At 43.9% G+C, this 19,873-nt stretch overlaps 1 protein-coding gene across 1 annotated transcript; it reads right to left on the bottom strand.

Annotated features, from left to right (window-relative positions):
* Positions 1-12,509: 12,509 nt before the first annotated feature.
* Positions 12,510-19,654, bottom strand: ZNF662 (zinc finger protein 662). The gene is made up of 6 exons (XM_039249863.1): positions 19,570-19,654; positions 19,326-19,415; positions 19,039-19,169; positions 17,333-17,459; positions 16,570-16,683; positions 12,510-13,537 (listed from the first exon to the last, which is right to left on the bottom strand). Exons 1-6 carry the CDS (start codon positions 19,652-19,654, stop codon positions 12,510-12,512), a joined length of 1,575 nt encoding a protein of 524 aa, XP_039105794.1.
* Positions 19,655-19,873: the final 219 nt, after the last annotated feature.

Consider the following 19,873-nt stretch of genomic DNA (forward strand, 5'->3'; position numbering starts at 1 on the left):
CACTCTAAGACAAAGTCACTGCCCAAAAATTCCAATTTAACATTTGATGAAGGGAATAGATAATAAGGACAACTCTACTCACTAACAAATAATAATTGCAAAATCATATGGATATGGGGGAGAGAGAATTTGCCCAAGATAACAGTCATTAAAATATTAACATTTTGTTATGATTAATATTGTAAAAATTATGTATATATGTGGGACAAGGACTAAAAGTGGACATATAAATATGAAAGTATGATCTCTTGGGTTGCCTGGGTGGCTCAGTCGGTTAAGCATCTGACTTCGGCTCAGGTCATGATCTCACAGTCCATGGGTTCAAGCCCCATGTTGGGGTCTGTGCTGACACCTCAGAGCCTGGAGCCTGCTTCAGATTCTGTGTCTCCCTCTCTTTCTGCCCCTCTCCCACTCACTCTCTGTCTCTGTCTCTCAAAATAAACTAAAGACATAAAAAATTTTTAAAAAAAGAAAGTATGATGTCTTGAGATAGTGAGATTGCAGAAATATTTTGCCTTTATAACTTGTGCAATTCTGTATAATATTTCCCATTGGTATTTAAGAAAATTCATACTACGTGAACAATCTCTGAAAGCTAAGTCACATGTCATGTGTCAGATAAGTAACTCTGAAAGGCACTCATTCAATGACACACATCAATGGTAAATATTAGTGTAACTTTTAGTGAGTCTAGATGGCCTCTTTTTCCTTCTTTGCATATATGCCCGGTGATCATAACTACTTCTTTGTGCATTAAATCCTAATCCCACATAGTCATTAATATGCCTTTCAATCTCCAATAAACATCTCTATCCCAGGTAGTGACTCTCCCAACGTGAATACAATGTACTCAGGGCCATAATGGTGCCATCTGTGTACCTGTTCACTGGCTATAGATTACCCATGCCCTAGAGGGTTCTTTCCTGCTTGCCCAGCAATTATAAACTAGCTCTGGCCCGAGCAGATCAGAAATTCTCTGCCATCCTGAGGACTGCAACAATACCTTCTGCAACAAAGATTGAACCTCAGCCTTGGAAAGAAACATCCTTTCCAAGTTTGTCCTTCCTTTGGTGTCTCCATCAGCCCTGTGATACCATACAGAGCTCTCTTACATCTTATAGGCTACTCTTTCATCATAGTTTGATGATTCTTCTTATTAAACTTCCCTTGTATAAATCACTGTTGGTTTCTGTCTCCTAATTGGACACAGGCTAGTACAATCCTCAACTGGTCATTCCCTTCATTCATAATGTCCTTTGGGGACATTACAACTTCCTGACCTATCCTGCTCTGAAAGAGCTTACAACTGCAGAATTGGAAATGATATTGAGTGAACTGGAGGGAAAATAAACGATAAAAGTACAAAACAACAATAACAAAAACTCAGCACGTAAATTTTAAATAGAATAAGGCTGTCTTTAAGAAAACAGAGATGAAGGCGGCTGTAGTTTCAAAAAGGTCCTAAGGCTAGCTAGGATCAGAGAAACAGGAAGAGGTGGGTAGAGGGTACCTGTGGGAGCAGAAAAAGCAAAGGCCCAGAGGTACAAAACTGAAACAGTATGTATTGCAGACAGTGAGCAGAGAGGAATGGCTGGAGCACAGTGAGCATTCTGGGGAGGGGCAGGAAGTAGTTGGATAGAGACGATCAGGCCTAGAAGAGGAGGGGCTGCTAACTTGCACTTGGGTGATACACAGACCAACAATGACATTTAAAAATTTGTCTCCAGGGGTGCCTGGGTGGCTCAGTCAGTTAAGCATTGACTTCAGCTCAGGTCATGATCTCACAGTTCATGAGTTTAAGTCCCACAATGGGTAAGCACGAGCCCCACTTTAGTTGAGTATGAGCCCGGCTTTTCTCTCATTCTCTCTCTCTCTCATTCTCTCTCTCTCTCATTCTCTCTCTCTCCCTTTCTCTCTCTCTCTCTCTCTCCCTATCTGCCCCTCACTCATTTGTGCCTTCTCTCAAAGAAAAAAAAATTTCTCTCCAGGATGAATTCTCCAATGGTGAATAAAATTTGAGTTCTAAATGAAGATTTCCCACATTCCTTACGTTCACAGTGTTTTTCTCCAACATGGAGCCTCTGGTCCTGTTTCATCCTGAACTCTTATTGAAGCCTATCCCACACTCTGTGCACTCATGGGGTTTTGCCTAAGGGTGGATCCACTGATGTTGACTTGAGCTGACTTTGCTTGAAGGCTTTGCTGTAATCCTTACATTGATAAGCTTTGTCTGGTGCTGGAGATGTGAGTTCTGAATGAAGCCTTTCCCACACTGCTTGCAAGTTAGGATCTCTCCCCAGCATGCAGTACTTGGTGGTGAATGAGCTCTGAGTTCAAATTAAAATCTTTACCACATGCATTACATGCATAGGATTTTTTTTTCCAGTGTATGTGTCAGATGTAGAACAGAGGTAATCTCCTATTCTTTTTTTTTTTTTTAAGTTATTTTTTTGTTTGTTTTGAGAGTGAGAGAGATGCAGGGTTAGGGGATAGAGTGAGAGAGAGAGAGAAAATCCCAAGCAGTCTCCACAAGGTCAGCTCTGACAGAGCCCAACATGGGGCTCAACCTAACGAACTGTGAGATCGTGACCTGAGCCAAAACCAAGAGTCAGACACTCAAACAGCTGAACCACCCAGGCAGCCCTAGAACAGAGGTAATTTTCTGACCTAAGGGTTTGCCTCAGTCCCTGCATCTGAGGGGCTTCTCTCCAGTGTGGACTTGCTGGTGCTGAGTTGAAGCTAAAGGCTTCACTCTTTACTCTCAGAGGGCTTCTCCCATTGTGGATTCTCTGGTGTGCAGTGTGGTGGGAGCCACAGCTAAGAGCCTTGCCATATTCTCTACACGTGGAGGGCCCCTCTCCTGCTGTGGGTCCCCTCAGAGGTTACCCTGCCGGTGAACACAGATGGATGCAGTTCCACCTTCAGCCCCAGGTGCAGTCAAGTGCCTGAACAGAAGTAGAGCTGAAGGCGAGAGCTTGGCCCTGATCATTACTCATAGGATTTTTCTCCAGTGTGGATTCTCAGGGCTGACAAAAGTCTGAACTACAGTGGAGATGCTTGTTACACATAACATTTATAGGAGATCTCTCTCTTCACCTAGAAATTAAAGGTGTGTTACACTATAAGAACTCATTTTTTTCTGATTTCTTATGTGGTGATTCTTATTTCATTATTTACCCCCTTCTTCGCTGAATCTCTCATATTTTTCTTCTCTCCACACCTCATGAGATTTCCTGAATGCGTCTCTACCTTGTCCTCTGATTTACAGGTGACTAGGTCCCTGAAAAGTTCTCTTAGATGTTCTTCTAAAATCAAGGACTTGCTTTTCTCAGAAATGTCTTCTTTGAGGCCAAAAGCTCAAAATCAGCTCCAATTTCACAACCTGACCAAAAAAACCCAAAACAAACAAATGAACAAGAGCAAAAAAAAAATCACCTCTTAGCAATGTTAGAGAGAAGGAACCAGATCATCAAGGATATGACTATGTCCTGCAAATATACAGCTTTTGTATATTTACAAACTGGTTTCACAAAACATAGAGGGTAAAGAAAGACAAGGAAAAGTCCTAGCACTAAAAAAGGAAGGGGCCTTTGTCTGATCCTATGGTCAGAGACACAAAGGAGACGAGAAAACTATGGTTAGTCTGAGAGGGTCACATTTTTTATCACAGAAATCTCATATTGAAATGACCTGAGAAGACTACACAGAGTGGAAAAGTGAGGAAACTATTATGCTGGGCAGGCTGGTGGCAAGGGAGGTACAAATTGAATGCATTAGTAAGGAGAGTGACAATTAAGGAAAAAGAAAAAAATAAGATAAAATTAAGTGAGATTCCTATTATGTAATCAAATATCAAATGAAAAATAAAGTTGGATAAGTTGGATATTCCAGGTTAGGGGTACCGGAACTATGTGTAAAGTCAATGTTCTCAGGAAGCCTGCATGTCATCTGGAAACATAAGTAATATGCAAAATTAGAGAAAACAACATTGGGCCGGGAAACACAGATCAAATCTGCCAGCTACACCAAATGATGGTAATTGTAAGGTAGCAACATTTTGTCATCACAATTTAGCTCTAGGACATACAAAATACCACAGACTGGGTGCTATAATGAAAATGTGTTTTCTTATAGTTCTGGAGGCTGGAAGTCCAAGATCAAGGTGTCAGCAGTTTGGATTCCTCTGAGGCCCCTCCTCTTGGCCTGCAGATAGCCATCTTCCTGTTGCCTCTTCACATGGCTGTCTCTTTGTGCATGTGCAATCCCGGTATCTGTGTCCTAATCCCTTCTTGTAAGGACATCCCTCAGATTAGATTAGGGCCCACTCTGACAACCTCATTTTAACTTAGCTATATCTTTAAAGACCCTGTCTCCAAATACAGTCACATTCTGAAGTACTAGGAGTTACAGCTTCAACACAGAAATTTGGGGAGCACACGCATCAGTCCACCTCCATACTCTGAAGCCATCCCACTCTTAAGCAATGCTGTCTCACTGTCTTCTTATTTACACTTTCCAGGCATGTTCTCTCCTGCCTCATGCCCTTAGTGTTTGCTCTTCCCTCTGTCTGAAATGCTCTGCTCCTCAATATCAGCACAACTTGCTCTCTATTTTACTCTGGTCCCTTGCTCAAATGTCCCTTTACTGGAGTCTTTTCAGTCTTATCTGTCCCTTTTTATACGCTTTCCTGTTTTATTGTCCTTTGTAGCATTTGTCATTACTTGGCATAAAAATGTATATATTGTGGGGTTCATCCTGGGTTTAAAATGTACTCAGGATTTTTTAAAAATCAGAAATGGCAAGGAGATAACTATATTTGAAAGAAGAATTTATTACTTATAATTCCTGAAAAGACGGGGGCATGTCCTACCACACAGGGAAGTACTAAGGTCAGTCAAGAGGAGGAGTGATCAGAAAACATAGGCAAAAGCCTTTATTACTACAGTGGGGGGAAACCGTCAGGTGGGAAATCGTCTACTGGGCAGGAAGCAAATCACAGAGGGCAGGGTCTGTAGCTTGAGCATTTGTAATATGATTTCTGCACACCCATGAAAATGAGACAATGGGAAATGTAAACAGCTTTGGCTTTTACTTTGGCCTTGTGATCAATGGATGCCAAACATTGTTACAAAATCAATAAATGTTGGTTAAAGTACTCCCACACTGGGGTGCCTGGGTGGCTCAGTTGGCTAAATGGTTAAGCATCTGACTCTTAGTTTTGGCTCAGGTTATGATCTCATGTTCATGAGACTGAGCCTATGTTGGGCTCTGCGTTGAGTGTGGAGCCTACTTAGGAGTCTCTTTCTGCCCTCCCACCCCCCAAAAATAATTTAAAATACTCACATATTTTTGGTGTTATGCCTATATATTTAAATGTTGGCTAAGTGAATAATAGAACAGAATAAGGGAATGAGTTTTCATAACTTCCTTCAAGTACAGTTGACTATTGAACAACAGGGATTTGAACTACACGGGACCACTTATATATGGATTGTTTATATATTCCCTCTTCCTTATAGTTTTCCTCATAACATTCTCTTTTCTCTAGCTTACAACTCTGGGACCACTGCCCTGGGACCACGAGCTGAGCTGAAATCGAGAATTGGACACTCAACCAACCAAGCCCCCCCAAGCACCCTTGTAACAAGTTTTTAAAGGCTCAAAGAAATGATCTACAGACTTCCAGATGAGATTGGCCTATACAAGAGGTTTTGTAACAGCGGCACTACTGGCATTTGGTGCCAGCTAATCTTTGTTGTGGGGGAATGCTTATGCATTGCAGTACACTTAGTAGCAGGCCTGCCTCTAACAACAGGATGCCAGGAGCAGCCCTCTCAACAACGATGACAACAAAAAATGTCTCTGAACATTGGCAAATTGTCTGGGAAGGGGGAACAAAGTCACCTCCCAATGAGAACCACTGATCAATACAGATATATCCCTCATTCCTTAAAAGAGTAAAACATAGTTCAAACAAACAAAAAACCCACATAGTTTAAAATCAGAAGCAGGGAAGTATGGCTGTAGTTGAGCCCTAAGTTGGAGATTGATGGGGAAATAGAATAAAACCATCAATTAAAGCAAATCTCAGTAATGTAGTTTTGAATATTCACCTAAGGAATTTGGATTTTGTTTTTTAGACAACAGAAAATGATTAAAGGAGTTTTAGAAAGAGAGTGATATAATTAGATTTTCATTTTAAGAACACCTTGATCTTAGAGGATTGAAAAGACAACTGCTGTCTCAAACTCTGAGACGGTAATTATGTGAAATAAAGCCAAGGAGGTAGAAGGGAATGAATGGATCATGCCTACCTCTTATGTATGCTTTGAGTTGATTTTCAGTTTCCATATTAACATTGCCATGGGTGACTTCCCTCAGGTATGTCTGTTACCTTTTCTGAATACTTTCACTTTATACATCAAGGGTTTTTTGGTCTTTGTATTATTTGTTACCAGTTTCCACTCCTCTTCTCTCTTTCCTCTTCACAGAGGCTTGCATTTTCCAAAGGAACATGAGAAAATCTGACCTGCCACCCCCAGGGCAGACATATCACAGGAGCTTAGCCCCATTTGCATGAGTATCCTTGGAGTCTCCCAGGAAAATAATAAAACAAACTTGGGGCCTGGTGGTCAGATCCCATGCATTCAGAATTACTATGTTCTCAAAGAGAATGGGGCAGAGTCAAAGGCCTATGTCAACCTCTCCACAGGGTGCTTTTGGTGGGCAGGAAACACATCTGAAGGAAAGAGGAACCTATAGTACAGGACAGGTAGTATACAGACAATTGATTGTCTGGTAGAGAAATCTACATTTTCTTTCTCATTTCTTCTTATATTATCAACAAAGTAAAATTTTTGTTATATACTTGAAAATTAGCAAATAACTTTTTATCAACTTTGGTGGGTACAATATACTTGCGATCAGAATGGGTCTCATGCCTCATTCATGCTAAGCACACTTTAGTTCATCCTGGACCAGGAATGCTGGAAACGGGAGTGGAAGCTGAAAAATGCAACACCCATATCACTTAGACCAGGGAAGTAGTTCTCTTGGGGAAAAAGAAAGTTCAAAGCCAAGTCTTTTGGGGTTTTGTTTTTGTTTTTTTGCTAAGGTAAAGAAGTAACTTTTCACTTACCTCTCAATCACTCAGCAGAGAAGTGACTTTCAATTTCAGAGAATACACTGTAGGGGACTCTACCTCTCGCTAAGTTTTTGTAACACTGTTCAATAAAACAAAGCTTTCATGAATATGAAGAATATCTGGTTATTTCACAAGAATCTGACTTAAAATAATAGGGGACATGGCAAACCTGAATTTCACATATAGGAGGGGAGGGGAGCCTAGAAAATACGTCAAAGAGACCGGAAGTTATCTACTAGGGAATCTGGAACTGAAATTCTTACATTCAAATTTGGAAGGTATGTTAAGGTATGACAAAATATCGGTCTGGAGTATTCGTGAAATTAAGTTTAGGGTATGAGAGGTACCTATTTAGCCACTGAGATGAGATACAAATGAACAGCTTGTGTGACTACTGAGCAAGGGAAACTGTGACACTAGGTGCTGTATGAGAAATCAGTGCTTACAAGCCTGTATCAGTATGACTAAGTTGCAAATGACAGAAAACCCAACTCTAACTAGTTTAACAAAAGATGTTTATTGGCTCACATGACTGAAAATTCCAGAGGTGAGTCTATTTCAGGTAAGGCTCAAATGTCACCAGGGACCCAGTTTTTCTCTGCTTTGCCACTATCTCCTTTGGTACTGACTTCATCCTCAGGCTCTACATGCTAACACCAGGAAGCTCCAGACCACCCCCTCTTAACAGAAAAAAAAAAGTGTTGTTGCAGTTCAAGGCCTCGTATCTTCCTATCTACCATCCATAGGAGGAAAGAATATCTCCTTTGGTTGCTCTCAAAGAAAAGCCTCTCTCTTCTGGAAGGCCCAGTAAATATCTCCTCATATCTCATTGGCTCTGTGGCCAGAGTAATAGGATACGTTGAGGTACCTAGGCTAACCAAGATCTACTTATGAAGCTCGGAGGTGGAGCCAAACCAGGTGGCTGAGAAAGGATGCTTTCCCAAAGACTATCTGGGCTATTGTCCCCAGAGAGAAGAATGGATGCTGGGAACCAACAAAAAGATGAATAGTATGGAACCCTGATTTGGTCATGACAAAGACATGCTCAGAAACCAGGTGGCTGAGAAAGGATGCTTTCCCAAAGACTATCTGGGCTATTGTCCCCAGAGAGAAGAATGGATGCTGGGAACCAACAAAAAGATGAATAGTATGGAACCCTGATTTGGTCATGACAAAGACATGCTCAGAAACCAGGTGGCTGAGAAAGGATGCTTTCCCAAAGACTATCTGGGCTATTGTCCCCAGAGAGAAGAATGGATGCTGGGAACCAACAAAAAGATGAATAGTATGGAACCCTGATTTGGTCATGACAAAGACATGCTCAGAATTGCAGACACTGGTTTGCAACTGAGTTGCTTTTTTTTTTTTTTTTATATTTTATTTATTTCTGAGAGAGAGAGAGAGAGAAAGAGATGCAGGGGAGGGTTAGAGAGTGAGGGAGATACAGAATCTGAAATAGGCTCCAGGCTCTGAGCTGGCAGTCAGCACAGAGCCCGACGCAGGGCTCGAACCCACGAACCGTGAGATCATGGCCTGAGCTGAAGTCGGACGCTTAACCGACTGAGCCACCCAGGCGTCTCGCAACTGAATTGAAAAATAGGAGAGATTTAATTATTCATTCCCCCAAGAGATTCTGGGCAGGCCAGTTGATTTTCACTATGTGAATGACTCTATACACTGTTTTTATTATTTTCTTACTTTCCAGTCCTATATTTGAAACATTTGAAGACAAAAATTTACCATAATCAATTATTGATTTTAATATATTGCTAGTTGGGATTTATCAGAAAGTATCTTAAATTTCTAATTTTTTTTCTTTTATATTTCTCAAAAATTTGGGAAGTATTAATTTTATTCCTCTTCTGACTTTGAGATGTGTGGGAAGTGTTATTACAAATTGGATGTTATGATTCCTTCATTACAGATTATAGTTTTTGATATAGGCTCAGGACTTCCAAGTGCCTGTCTCTGGGCCTCTGTCAAAGAAAAGACAAGTTAGGAATTCTCTTGATAGGGGCCATCCATTTCTACATGCCATTTCTTAATCCCTCTGAAATATGTGTCTTTGCCATATTTTGGTAATTCTCTCACTGTGGCCATTCCACACTCTGCCTACAAACATTTCTATCTTTGAGGGAGAGTTCCTAGGATCCTAGGATCCTAGGATCAGCTTCCAGGAGGCTCCTCCATGAGTCCAAACTGTTTCTTCTCTTTCAGGTTCCATTTCTGCGGGTTCTTCTTCCTATTCATTAACTGTGTCTCTCCCATTTTAAGACACTGACATCATCTGGCATACACATCATCCTCACTCTGGCAGCTTATTAATATTTAGGATTTTAATAATTACCTTCTTTTAGCTCTAATCCAAGCATTCGACCTTATTTCAACTGCTTCTGTGTCCACTGGTAATATTGCCAACCTCTCACTGACTTCCTGGCACTTCCTCCTGTCCCTAAATACTGAATCAGTGTTTTATAGGACTCTATCCTCGGTCCTCATGTTTTGCTATACTCTCTGGAGGCAGTACTGTCCAATAGACCTTTTTGGAATGATGAAAATGTTCTATGTCAACACTATCCAATATGGTAGTCAACTCCCACAGTTATTGTGTGTTTGAAATCTGGCCAGTACATTAAGAAGCTAAAATTTACATTTAATTTAAATACCTACACATGGCCAGTGGCTACTGTGTTGGATAGCAGCTCCAGAAGACTTTTCTACATTTCTTCCCACAGTTTAAAATACCTTTTGCTCATTTGATGACTCCCAAATGCAAAGCTTTAGATATCACTGACCCAGAGCTCTAGCCCACATATACAAACACCACTTGGAATTTCTACTTGTACATCTTACACATATCCTAAATGTTAATCCAAAACAGTCTTCTAGATTTCTCCCTCCCCAAACCTATTCTCATTCCAGTGTTATTCATTCCAGTAAATGGCCTGCTGTCTAACTCAGCTGCTCAAACAGCAGCTGTTTCTAACCAGAAATCAGGAAACTATCCATAATTCCTATTTTTCCTATATCCAGTCCTTTAGCAGGTCACTGATTTTACTTCCAAACTGTAACTTAAAATATATTTTCTCTCCATTTCTACAACCATCACCCGGTCCAAGCCACTATCATCTCCCACCTGACTGCCAGCAGTCTCCAATACAATCTCTCCTTTCACGTTGGTCCTTTAACAAGCCATTTTCTACTTAGCAGCCAGGAATCATCTTAAAATGTGAATCAAACATGTCATTCCTCCACTGAATACCCTTTAATGACTTTTCACTTGGGATGGAATTGAACGATCTGGTCCACCAATGTCTACAAACCTAACTTGTGCCACTCGCACCCTTGATCATTATGCTAGACCTAAAACCTTCTGGTGTCTTGAACGTGCCAAACCCTTCACACATCTGAGTCTGCAGAGATGTTCCTCTGCCTGCTATTCTTCCCCCGTTTGTGATACGTGTGCCTTTTCCTCATTCTGAGATTTAGCTTTAATGTTACCTTTTAGGATAGGTAGGCCTTCCCTGACCATTCATATAGAGGGTTCCACTCTATCATTCTCTCTCTCTGTAGCATTCATTTTTTTCATGACAATTAGGAATTTTTAATAAATTACTTGATTTTTTTTTGGTTTGGTCTCTCTCATTCATGTTCCAGAAAGGCAGGAAACTGGTCTGACTTACCATAGTGCTTTGTATGCAAGCAGGTACTCAGTGACTATTTGCTTAATAATCTTCCCCCAAACACCTGTTCACATCACTCGTTTCCATTTTCTGGTTCTGTTTAGTACAAAGAAAAAAAAAACTTTAAAACAAAAAGGTTTACTACTTAGTAGTGGTACCCTAACTAGACTATGCTAGGCCACATTCTCCTTACTACTTCAGCAATCAGGGGCTCTAGAGTTAATGTTTGTAATTTTTAGGAACCAGAAGTGTAGTCCAAGCCAGACTCTGGTTTCTCTTCCTTGCTCCTTAGTCAACAATTATATTACCTGGCTGGGAGCTTCTAAAGTGGAATGCCTAATTAGCAGAGAGGCAAACTGCAATCTGAAAATGGCTCTGAAGGTGAAGATTGGAATGTACATTCCATCTGTTTTGGCCAGCGCTCTTCTCTGAATAGGGCCTTTGTTTCTCTCCCACCCTTGAAGATGGTCATTACCATTGTCCAATAATACAGCTAACTCTGGAATGTAGGCTATCATGGTGACGAGAAGGGACAGACTGGAAGGGGATTTGGGATAGTACAGCAATGAGAGGGGTTACAGCTATACACATTTTTATGGAAACAAAAATCTCCCACCTGGTTTACCTTTTCCCAGTCCCAGATTACTATCTTATAATACAAAGGAAATCAGGTCTCCCACAACCTTATAACCCAGACTACCCTCAGCTACCTTCCTTAAATCATCTTGGTGATCTCAAAATAGACCACAACTTCTAAGGAAGAGAAAGTTTTGAAGTTGGCAATGTAACTGCACTATCATCTAGATCTAACGGTGGTCAGTGAGGTAGACTTTTGAAAGCAGTATTAATCAGTAATTGTGTATAGAAAGAATATGTCCAGGAAGACACACAGCCAGTAATAGTGATGGTCTCTGAGGAGGTAGACTGGAAGACAGGAGTGACAAGATTTACTTTTCACTGAACACCTTTTTGAACTATTTCAACTTCTTTTTGTAATCGTGAGCATGTTATATCTAGTAAAAAATAAGTTTCAAAATTTGAAAAACATAAAAGAAATAGTGTTGGTCCTCAAAGAGCCATTTAGCTGGAGTCGCACACATGAGACACTAGAAAAATATGACAGCACATAGTTAAATACCAATTTGGACAGTACTGATTACAGTAGAAGAGGAAGAGGGGTCTGTTCAGTTGAAGGAGCTGGGTCTTGGATGAGGAAGGGAAATTTGTAGCCCAGGGAAACTTGAGCAAAGAGAAATGAGCAGAAGGAGAAATGTGTACATAATAAAGAAGAGTAGACTCTGGAGTCAGATAGGCCTGATTCCAATCTCTACTCTGTAACATATTAGCTGAGCAACCCTGAATGAGTTTTAGAACTTCTTTCAACCTCAGATTTCTCATTTGCAAAATGAGAAGTACCTACCTTAACAGGATTGAGAAAAACTAAAGAATGTATGCAAAGTGGTCAGCATAGTGCCTGACAGAATAGATGCTCAACTAAAAGTTGCCTAGCATGAACATGGTTGAACAGTGAGACCATCTTGCTAGAGTACAGGGTATCTGTTCAGAAGGGGCAAGATAATACTGGCTATTAGAGTTATAACAGACTGTGGACAGTCATATCATTTTGTCTCTGGGGTTCCTGTAGCATAACAATTTTAACAAGTATCACCCTTATGCCTTCTCTAATGTTCAAGAAGGAGAGAGGTCTGATAATTACAGGGTTTCTCTCTAGCATGGCGCCTCTGGTGCTTAATCAAAACAGAATTCTGACTGAAGGCCTTCCCACAGTCATTACATTTATAGGGTCTTTCCCCAGTATGGATTCTCTGATGTCGGATAAGGTGTGCCTTGCAAATGAAGCTTTTCCCACAGTCAGTACATTCATGGGGCTTCTCCCCTGTGTGGACCCTCTGGTGCTGAGCAAGATCTGAGTTCCACATGAAGCCTTTCCCACAGTCCTTACATTCATATGGCTTCTCCCCAGTATGGATTCTCTGATGTCGAAGCAGGGCTGGGTTCCGAGTAAAGCTTTTCCCACATTCCTTACATGTATATGGTTTTTCTCCGGTATGGATTCGCTGATGTTGTGTAAGGCTTGTGTTCTGACTAAAGCCCTTCCCACATTCCTTACATTCAAAGGGTTTCTCTCCAGTATGTATTCTCTGGTGCCGAATCAGGTTTGACTTCCAAACAAAGGCTTTAGCACATTCTTGACACACATAGGGTTTCACCCCAGTGTGAATTCTCTGATGTGCAATGCAATGTGATCTAAAACTGAAAGTCTTCCCACATTCCTTGCAACCATAGATCTTCTCTCCATTATGCATTCTCTGATGTTGGTCAAAGTCTTCATTTTGCTCAAAACACTTGCCACATTCTTCACAAATATAGAACACCTGCTCACTGAGGATTTTCTCATGTATAACAAGGTGGGTATTAACATCAGTACTCTCTGAACCATCTTCTCCTGAAAGCATCTCATCTTTGACAATCACTTCTATAATATCATCTGCAGTGCTCTCTGCACTTTTCCCATTGGAGTAGTCACGCCACCTCCCTAACCTGCTTTTCCTCTCCTTGCAGGTTTTCCCAAACCAGAATTCCTGGGAGCTGCACCACCGGGGTCCACTTGATAGCACCGTGTGGTCCTCTGCCTTCTCAAAACTTTCCTCCTTAATAAAATCTTCTTTCTCACTCTTCAACACACCCTCTGAAAGAAGAAATCAAAGCTGCAAATGTCATCACTACCCACAACGGAGCAAATAAGGTCACTAAGTGGTACTCATATGTCCATTTCACTTCAAGTGTCACCTCTATGTCCCAGCAGCCCTGTCCTAGCTGAAAACGGAACCACAGGGCTACCACACAGAAAGCAACCAATGTTTATGCTACAGAAAGGCAAAAACTAGACAGAGTCCCTGAGGGCTATGATTCCTAAGCACCAAACCAAGCACAGTGGGGAGCTCTCTAGGAATAGATAAACTGAATCTAAGGGAGACAAGTCAGAATTTCTTTTAGGGAGTCCAGTTTATAACATGACAAACAACATGCTCAGAAATAAAGAATCCTTTGTGGTAAACCTGGGGGAACCTGAACTTGTCACACACAGTGGGGAGCAAGAAGAAGAATCTTCCTCATACTTGTCAACACTAAAAGGAAATGTGGTCTTTGCAGTCAATCCAGTCACCAGGTCCACCATGAGAAGGGCTTCCCCAAACAGCTTTAGACACAGTTGGGCAAACAGTGCCTCCTCTTTGTCCCCAGAGTGTTTTATTCGCACTTCTGTTACAGCATCACACCTTACACACTAACAGAATGAATGAAATACAGCATTTCCTTTTAAAATACTGGTTGGCCATAGCAGCCAGTAGGCCATCCGTTCAGTTACAGCCTACAACCCAAGACGCACTCGAATTTCATTATGATTGACCATGACCAAATGAAAGCTAGAAGCTTAAAGTTTAACTTTCCTCTTACAGTTGACTTGGGGGTTTTTAGCGAGTCTTTTGTCTAGAACATAAATGGTAAACATGTACCTGGGAGAAAAGTGTTCATTCCCCTCACTTACCAGCACAGATTAGGTTTGGCCCCTCTCCTTGCAGTTTCAGGTTCAATGGCTCTTCCACCTGCTCAAGATGGGAGATCCCAGCAGGCTTTAGAAATGGATATCCTGCCAGGGTCAAGATATAAATAAGGCTGGCTCAGTGAGAGGAGTTGGGGTCCACTAGGAAAGGAGCAGAGATGGAAGTGGTAAGGGAGGATGAAGATGGGTGGAAAGATCAGTACACAGGTGACCTGAAACTGGAGAAGGCTAACAATATGAAGGACAGAAAACAGACGTACAGGGAAGTTGTGATTCCATCAGTTCCCTAAAACATCAAAATGTATCGCTCATTTTTAAATGTCAAGAAAAAACAGGAGAGACTAAGGTCTCTTCTTCATCTCCCCTAGGAGGTGAATGCCAGTTCACATGGAATAGAATTAGGACAGGATGGAACTGCAAAGAACTGTTCCTGAGGCTGTGTTGGGAAACCACAGTCTCTTAGCTTCTCTCCCATCTGTCCATCTATCTATTGCCCTCTCATTCCACAAAGGATCAATGATGGATTTCTATATGGCATCCATTAGAAATGGCCTTACAGCCTTCACTCAGCCATTTCCAGAAGTCACTTTTTATTCTAATGACAGACACCTCAACTGCAAAGGTCCACTCTAATAAACTCTTCAGGCTTAGCTAAAATTGGTCTATTTGTAACTCCCATCCAATGCCTTCTAAGAAACAGATCAATTTTTCGTCCTCCAAATGACAATCTTTTATAATGCTGAAGCCAAGAACTGCGTGTACCCTGAATAGTCTCTTCTTTAAGACAAAAATGGACTTTGAATAGGGACATGTCCTCCAAGGAAGTTTGCTGCAGGTCAGGGAGTTAGGGTTTTACTCAAGGATAACTTAGCTGTTGGCTCACTGCCTAAAGCAAAAACCATAAATTCCCTTGGGAGGTGGGAGAATAAGCACTGAGATCCTGAGAGAATGCAGAGGACACTATAGTTGTCTCTCTACATCCATTCTACCACCACCAATCCCTACTCCCACCCTGCCCATTAGGGAGTAGCTCTGCCTTTTGGGGGAGAACGATCCCAACTCCAGTTCCTAATACAGCACTTACTGGTCTAAGACAAGCAGGTTAGCCTGTCCTACTCACTACATGAGAGATAGTTTCAGAAATCGGCAGTCTAGGCCAAGACAATCAGGGCATACTATTTCCCTGGCCATAGTGATTGGTTTAGAGCTGGCATAAGACTTAAGGTGGTACATCCCAAAGGCCTGAGGAAACCCTGCCCTATTTCTCTCCCTAGGTGTGAAGAAGCAGAGCCTTAGTTACAACTACCAATCACCTTACAACCACGAGAGGAGCCAGGCTGTAGATAAAGCCAACTTATAAGGAGACAGAAGAGACCAGAGATTGAAACTCTGATCGAGCTGTAGCTGCACTCTATGAACTTCCTACTTACATGAAACAGCAAATTCCTTTTGTGTTCAAGCCAGTGTGAACTGGGTTGTTACTTGTAATCAAGGATATCCTAAATATGGACAGACTGCCAGACACAGCAAGGAACTGTGAGGACAGGGAAGTTGAAGGCACAGCTCAAGTTCCACTGTGCCCACAGAAGAGCTCCTGTGGGAAGAAGATGGAATGGCTCCAGGGAGGCAATAAGGGGCACAGCTGTCACTAGCAAATTAGTAACAGGAAACCCTGTGTTGGGCCTAAAGGAATGCCAGGGCTTTGTCCACCAGAAGTCTCTGAATTGGAACTATATGGCTCAGAATTATTGAGACTTCTTGATTTCTAATGATAACAATGACCATGATGGCCCAAAGGGCAGTCAGAATCTTCTGCTAGAAGAGGAGAAGCAGGTTGAGAAAGTAGAAAGGCCACCTCAGAGTGTAAACAGAAAAGTCAGGGAGTACAGATAAATGGTGGCCATGATAAGAACAGTGGAAATGAGGAAGAGGCAAAAGAGGTGAAGGGGGAGCCAGGGTGAATAAATAGACTCAAGAAGATGGAAAACCATGAGGATGTGGCCGGGGGGGGGGGGGGGGGGGGGGGGGGGGGGGGGAGGAGTGGGGAAAGGAATCCCACCAGTGTCTATAGCACTAGGTTAAGAGAACACATACCTATTACATGGTAAAGATCAAGACAAGGGAACTGGTCAGGCGACTGGCACATGGCCCTCACTCACCTGAGGAGAGGCCCTGTGGGCACTCTCCATCCAGAGCTCCCTGAGGAGCCTTGCACCAGGGCGCTTCCCCTCGCTCCAGCTGGGAAATCAGAGCCGGTTTGGGAAAAGGAAATGCTGGTTGAGGGGGAGGAAATGGGACAGGCAGGTGAGTGGGGTGACATAGAGCAATCCCATGGCTCCTCCCAGGCTTTGTCTTTAGGGGCAGGAGGGGGAAGAAGGGAATTAATCAGGTACAGTGAGAAAAGAAAGTCCAGGGGAAGGGACAGGAGACCCAGGGGAGCACAGCCAGGAGGCTGACAAAGGTCAGGAATTAGACCAAGAGATGCTCAACAATAGTCTGGGTGCACAGATGATCCCACTCGTTGAGAGATTGAGCTTTCTTGTTCCTTCCCTCCCTTAGAGCTCTCAAGTTCAGATATCTGCACAAGGATGTTTGGTATTGGGCTGGGTCTCCCAAACTGCACGGGTGGGAAACTGAGGACTTGGTGGGACACCAGGAATCTGTTCTCTCCCTACTGTACCCATAGCACCAGACTGGAGAGTTAGCTCTCTCCCTCCCTGGGGCAAGAAAGGCTGATGTGAGGCCCTAATTTATACCAGGACTTCCCACTTCCTAGCAGCCGCTGAGGCGGGGTCATTAAGGATCCAAGGGCCTGAAGTTGCCATTCAGGTGAGGCTCATCAAAGACTCCAGTGCTTCTGAGAAAAGAGGAGCTGGGAAACTCTGAAGGGCAGAGGCAGAGTCCAGAAGGAAAGACCCTTACCCAGGGAAGCCACTGCCCCATAATTCTCCAGCATCACATCCTTGTACAGGACCCTCTGAGCAGGGGCCAGGCCAATCCATTCGTTCTCAGAGAAGTAGATGGCCACATCCTCGAAGGTCACTGACGCCTGAAACAACATGTGTTTAAATGCCCTCAGACAACCCCAGACCCAGGCCTAGAGTAAGGGGTGGATGAGGCACCCAGTGGTACTGGTTGCCCATTGAGTTTCTGGATTCTGAATGTCTAAGGGAACTCTTAGAGGATTTGCGTCCCCTACTTACAAAGATATGAGGGATCAGCCATCAACTTCTCACATCTCTTCATCTTAACTTCGCCACATCATCTTTTTCATGAGTCTCTGCAAGTTTCCCCTTTCCATCCTGTGCCCAAAACAACTACGTGTGCTCTAGGTGCCATCCTTTCTCCACAATGCGCCCTCCTTCAGAGGTTACCAACCCTTCGTAACTATTACTAAGCACAATCACTATTTACTAAGCCTGTGCCAAGGACTTTACATGTATTACTCTGCGTATGCCTCACAGCCTATGAGGAAGGTATTAGATTCACTTTATAGAAGACGAAACCGAGGCTCAAAGATGAACTGCCCTCAAAGTTACAGAACTGAGACAGAAGGCAGGCCTGTCTGACTCTCTGGCTCCTATTTACTGCACCACACTGCCTTCTGTCCTTACTTCTGCTGCCTCTCTGTGAGATTCTTTCTCTTCTCTTCCTCCCCATCACAGCCACCAGCCAGAGGCATTTGAGGGCACCTCAGAACACTCAGACGGCTCTGGAGGCTGGACTCCAAAGGGCAGATCCAAATGGACTTTGCTCCCCACACTCTGCCACTCCAACACACTCTCTAGAACACCCCACCCTACTATTTCTTCCCCATTACCCAGTCTTAAGGTCCTCTTTTCCTGTATCTCTGGGAGGCCCAACCTTCTGCACCTTTTCTCTCACTGTCCTGTCTAAGAAACACAAACAGTGCTCATGTAGAGCCATCAAGTTTATAATTCCCAACCACTGCCTCATTCTGGATCTCAATCTCCATACTATGGAAGGGCTGATTCTGTTCCATTTCTCATCAGTCCTTGCCCTACAAAGTCCCCACAGAGACTTACCTGACATGACAATCCAGGACTCAAAGACTGGCCCGCTCACCCTCACCTACCTCAAAATGCCCAAATCCTGTGCACCGCAAACAATTCCACTCACTATTAACAGACCCAGTTTACCTGCCAAGGATCATCTCCTGCACCACCACATCATTCCCTATCCTGTCACCATCCTGTTATGAATCCAAACCCTTATCTGTGCCCTTGCACCTGCAGCTCCCCCTGCCTGGAGATCCAGTTCCTCCCTCCAGCAACTCATATTCATCTCAAGACCCACCTCAAACATAACCAGCTCTGTTAAAATCAGCGACCTGGAAATTCTGGACATTCGTCGCTGCGCACAGCGCTCTGTGAACACCTCTTCCCCAGCACTTGGCTCATGCCTGTGCAGCCGCACGTGTGTTTCCCCTGCCGGCGCCAAGTCTGGGGGGTGTCGAATCCATTCTGCTCCCTGCCTGTTCCTCCGGCTCCTCCACTCTGGGCTGTACCCCGATTTCCTGGCCGCCGCACTGCCCCCGCTGCCCCTCATCTGGGCCTAGAGCACGGGGCAGAGCCGAGCCAGCTTCGCGGCGCCCGCCCCGCACTCACCGGGCGCGCCCGGGCAGGCGCGGGCTGTCCCGGTAGCAGCTCGAGTGCAGGGCCGAAGGGGGCCCCGCTCGCCAGGACCGCGGCCGCCACGGCCATGGCCGCCCTCCCGGGAAGCGAGCGCGCGCCAGGCCCTACAGGGGGGTGGGGGATCGCTGCCCGGGGTCCGGGAGGGACGCTCCGGACCGCGTCGGGTCTGATATAGAGGCCCAGGAGCCGGCCGCGCAAGACCCGGGCTCCACGCCACGCTGGCCGGGTCAGCCTCACGCTCAGCTCCCCACGCTGCGCACCGGAGAGGTGGAAGCGGCCGCAGTCTTGCCACTCTGGCTTCTCTAGGACGGTGGAGGGCGCCACGTCTCTGTGGTCCTCCCTCTGGCACCCTAAAGACACAGGGAGGAGAGAGCGAGTCCAGCAGTCTGTCTCTTCCACAGACACAGACTGCCTTGGGGCGCTGCTGTGGGAACTCGGGGGAAGCGGGCTTGGAGAGGAGGCTTTCTCTGGGAATCCTTTCCCAGCCCTCTTCTTCCCACTGACCACGCTTCTTCGGTATTGCACTGCACCCTTGCAGGATGGATGCTACTAAGAAGTAGCAAATACTTGATTTGCCTTGCCTGTTCATATAGCCGCTTCCCTTTACTGGGTTCTACATTCCCAGAGAGCAACTAACGTCCCTGATCATCTTTGTGCCTCAAATAACCACCCAATGTCTAGCAACTCTTACGGACCAGTTTCTTTAAGTGCCAAGGGATATTTGTTGAATAAAGGAATGAATAACTGTTGAAACCGTTTTTCAGTTGAAGAAAGTAAGGCCCAAAGAGAGGAGATGGCTTATCTAACA

The sequence above is a fragment of the Hyaena hyaena genome, unplaced genomic scaffold, assembly GCF_003009895.1.
Source record: "Hyaena hyaena isolate Hyena2069 unplaced genomic scaffold, ASM300989v1 scaffold_350, whole genome shotgun sequence".
Classification (NCBI taxonomy): Eukaryota; Metazoa; Chordata; class Mammalia; order Carnivora; family Hyaenidae; genus Hyaena; species Hyaena hyaena.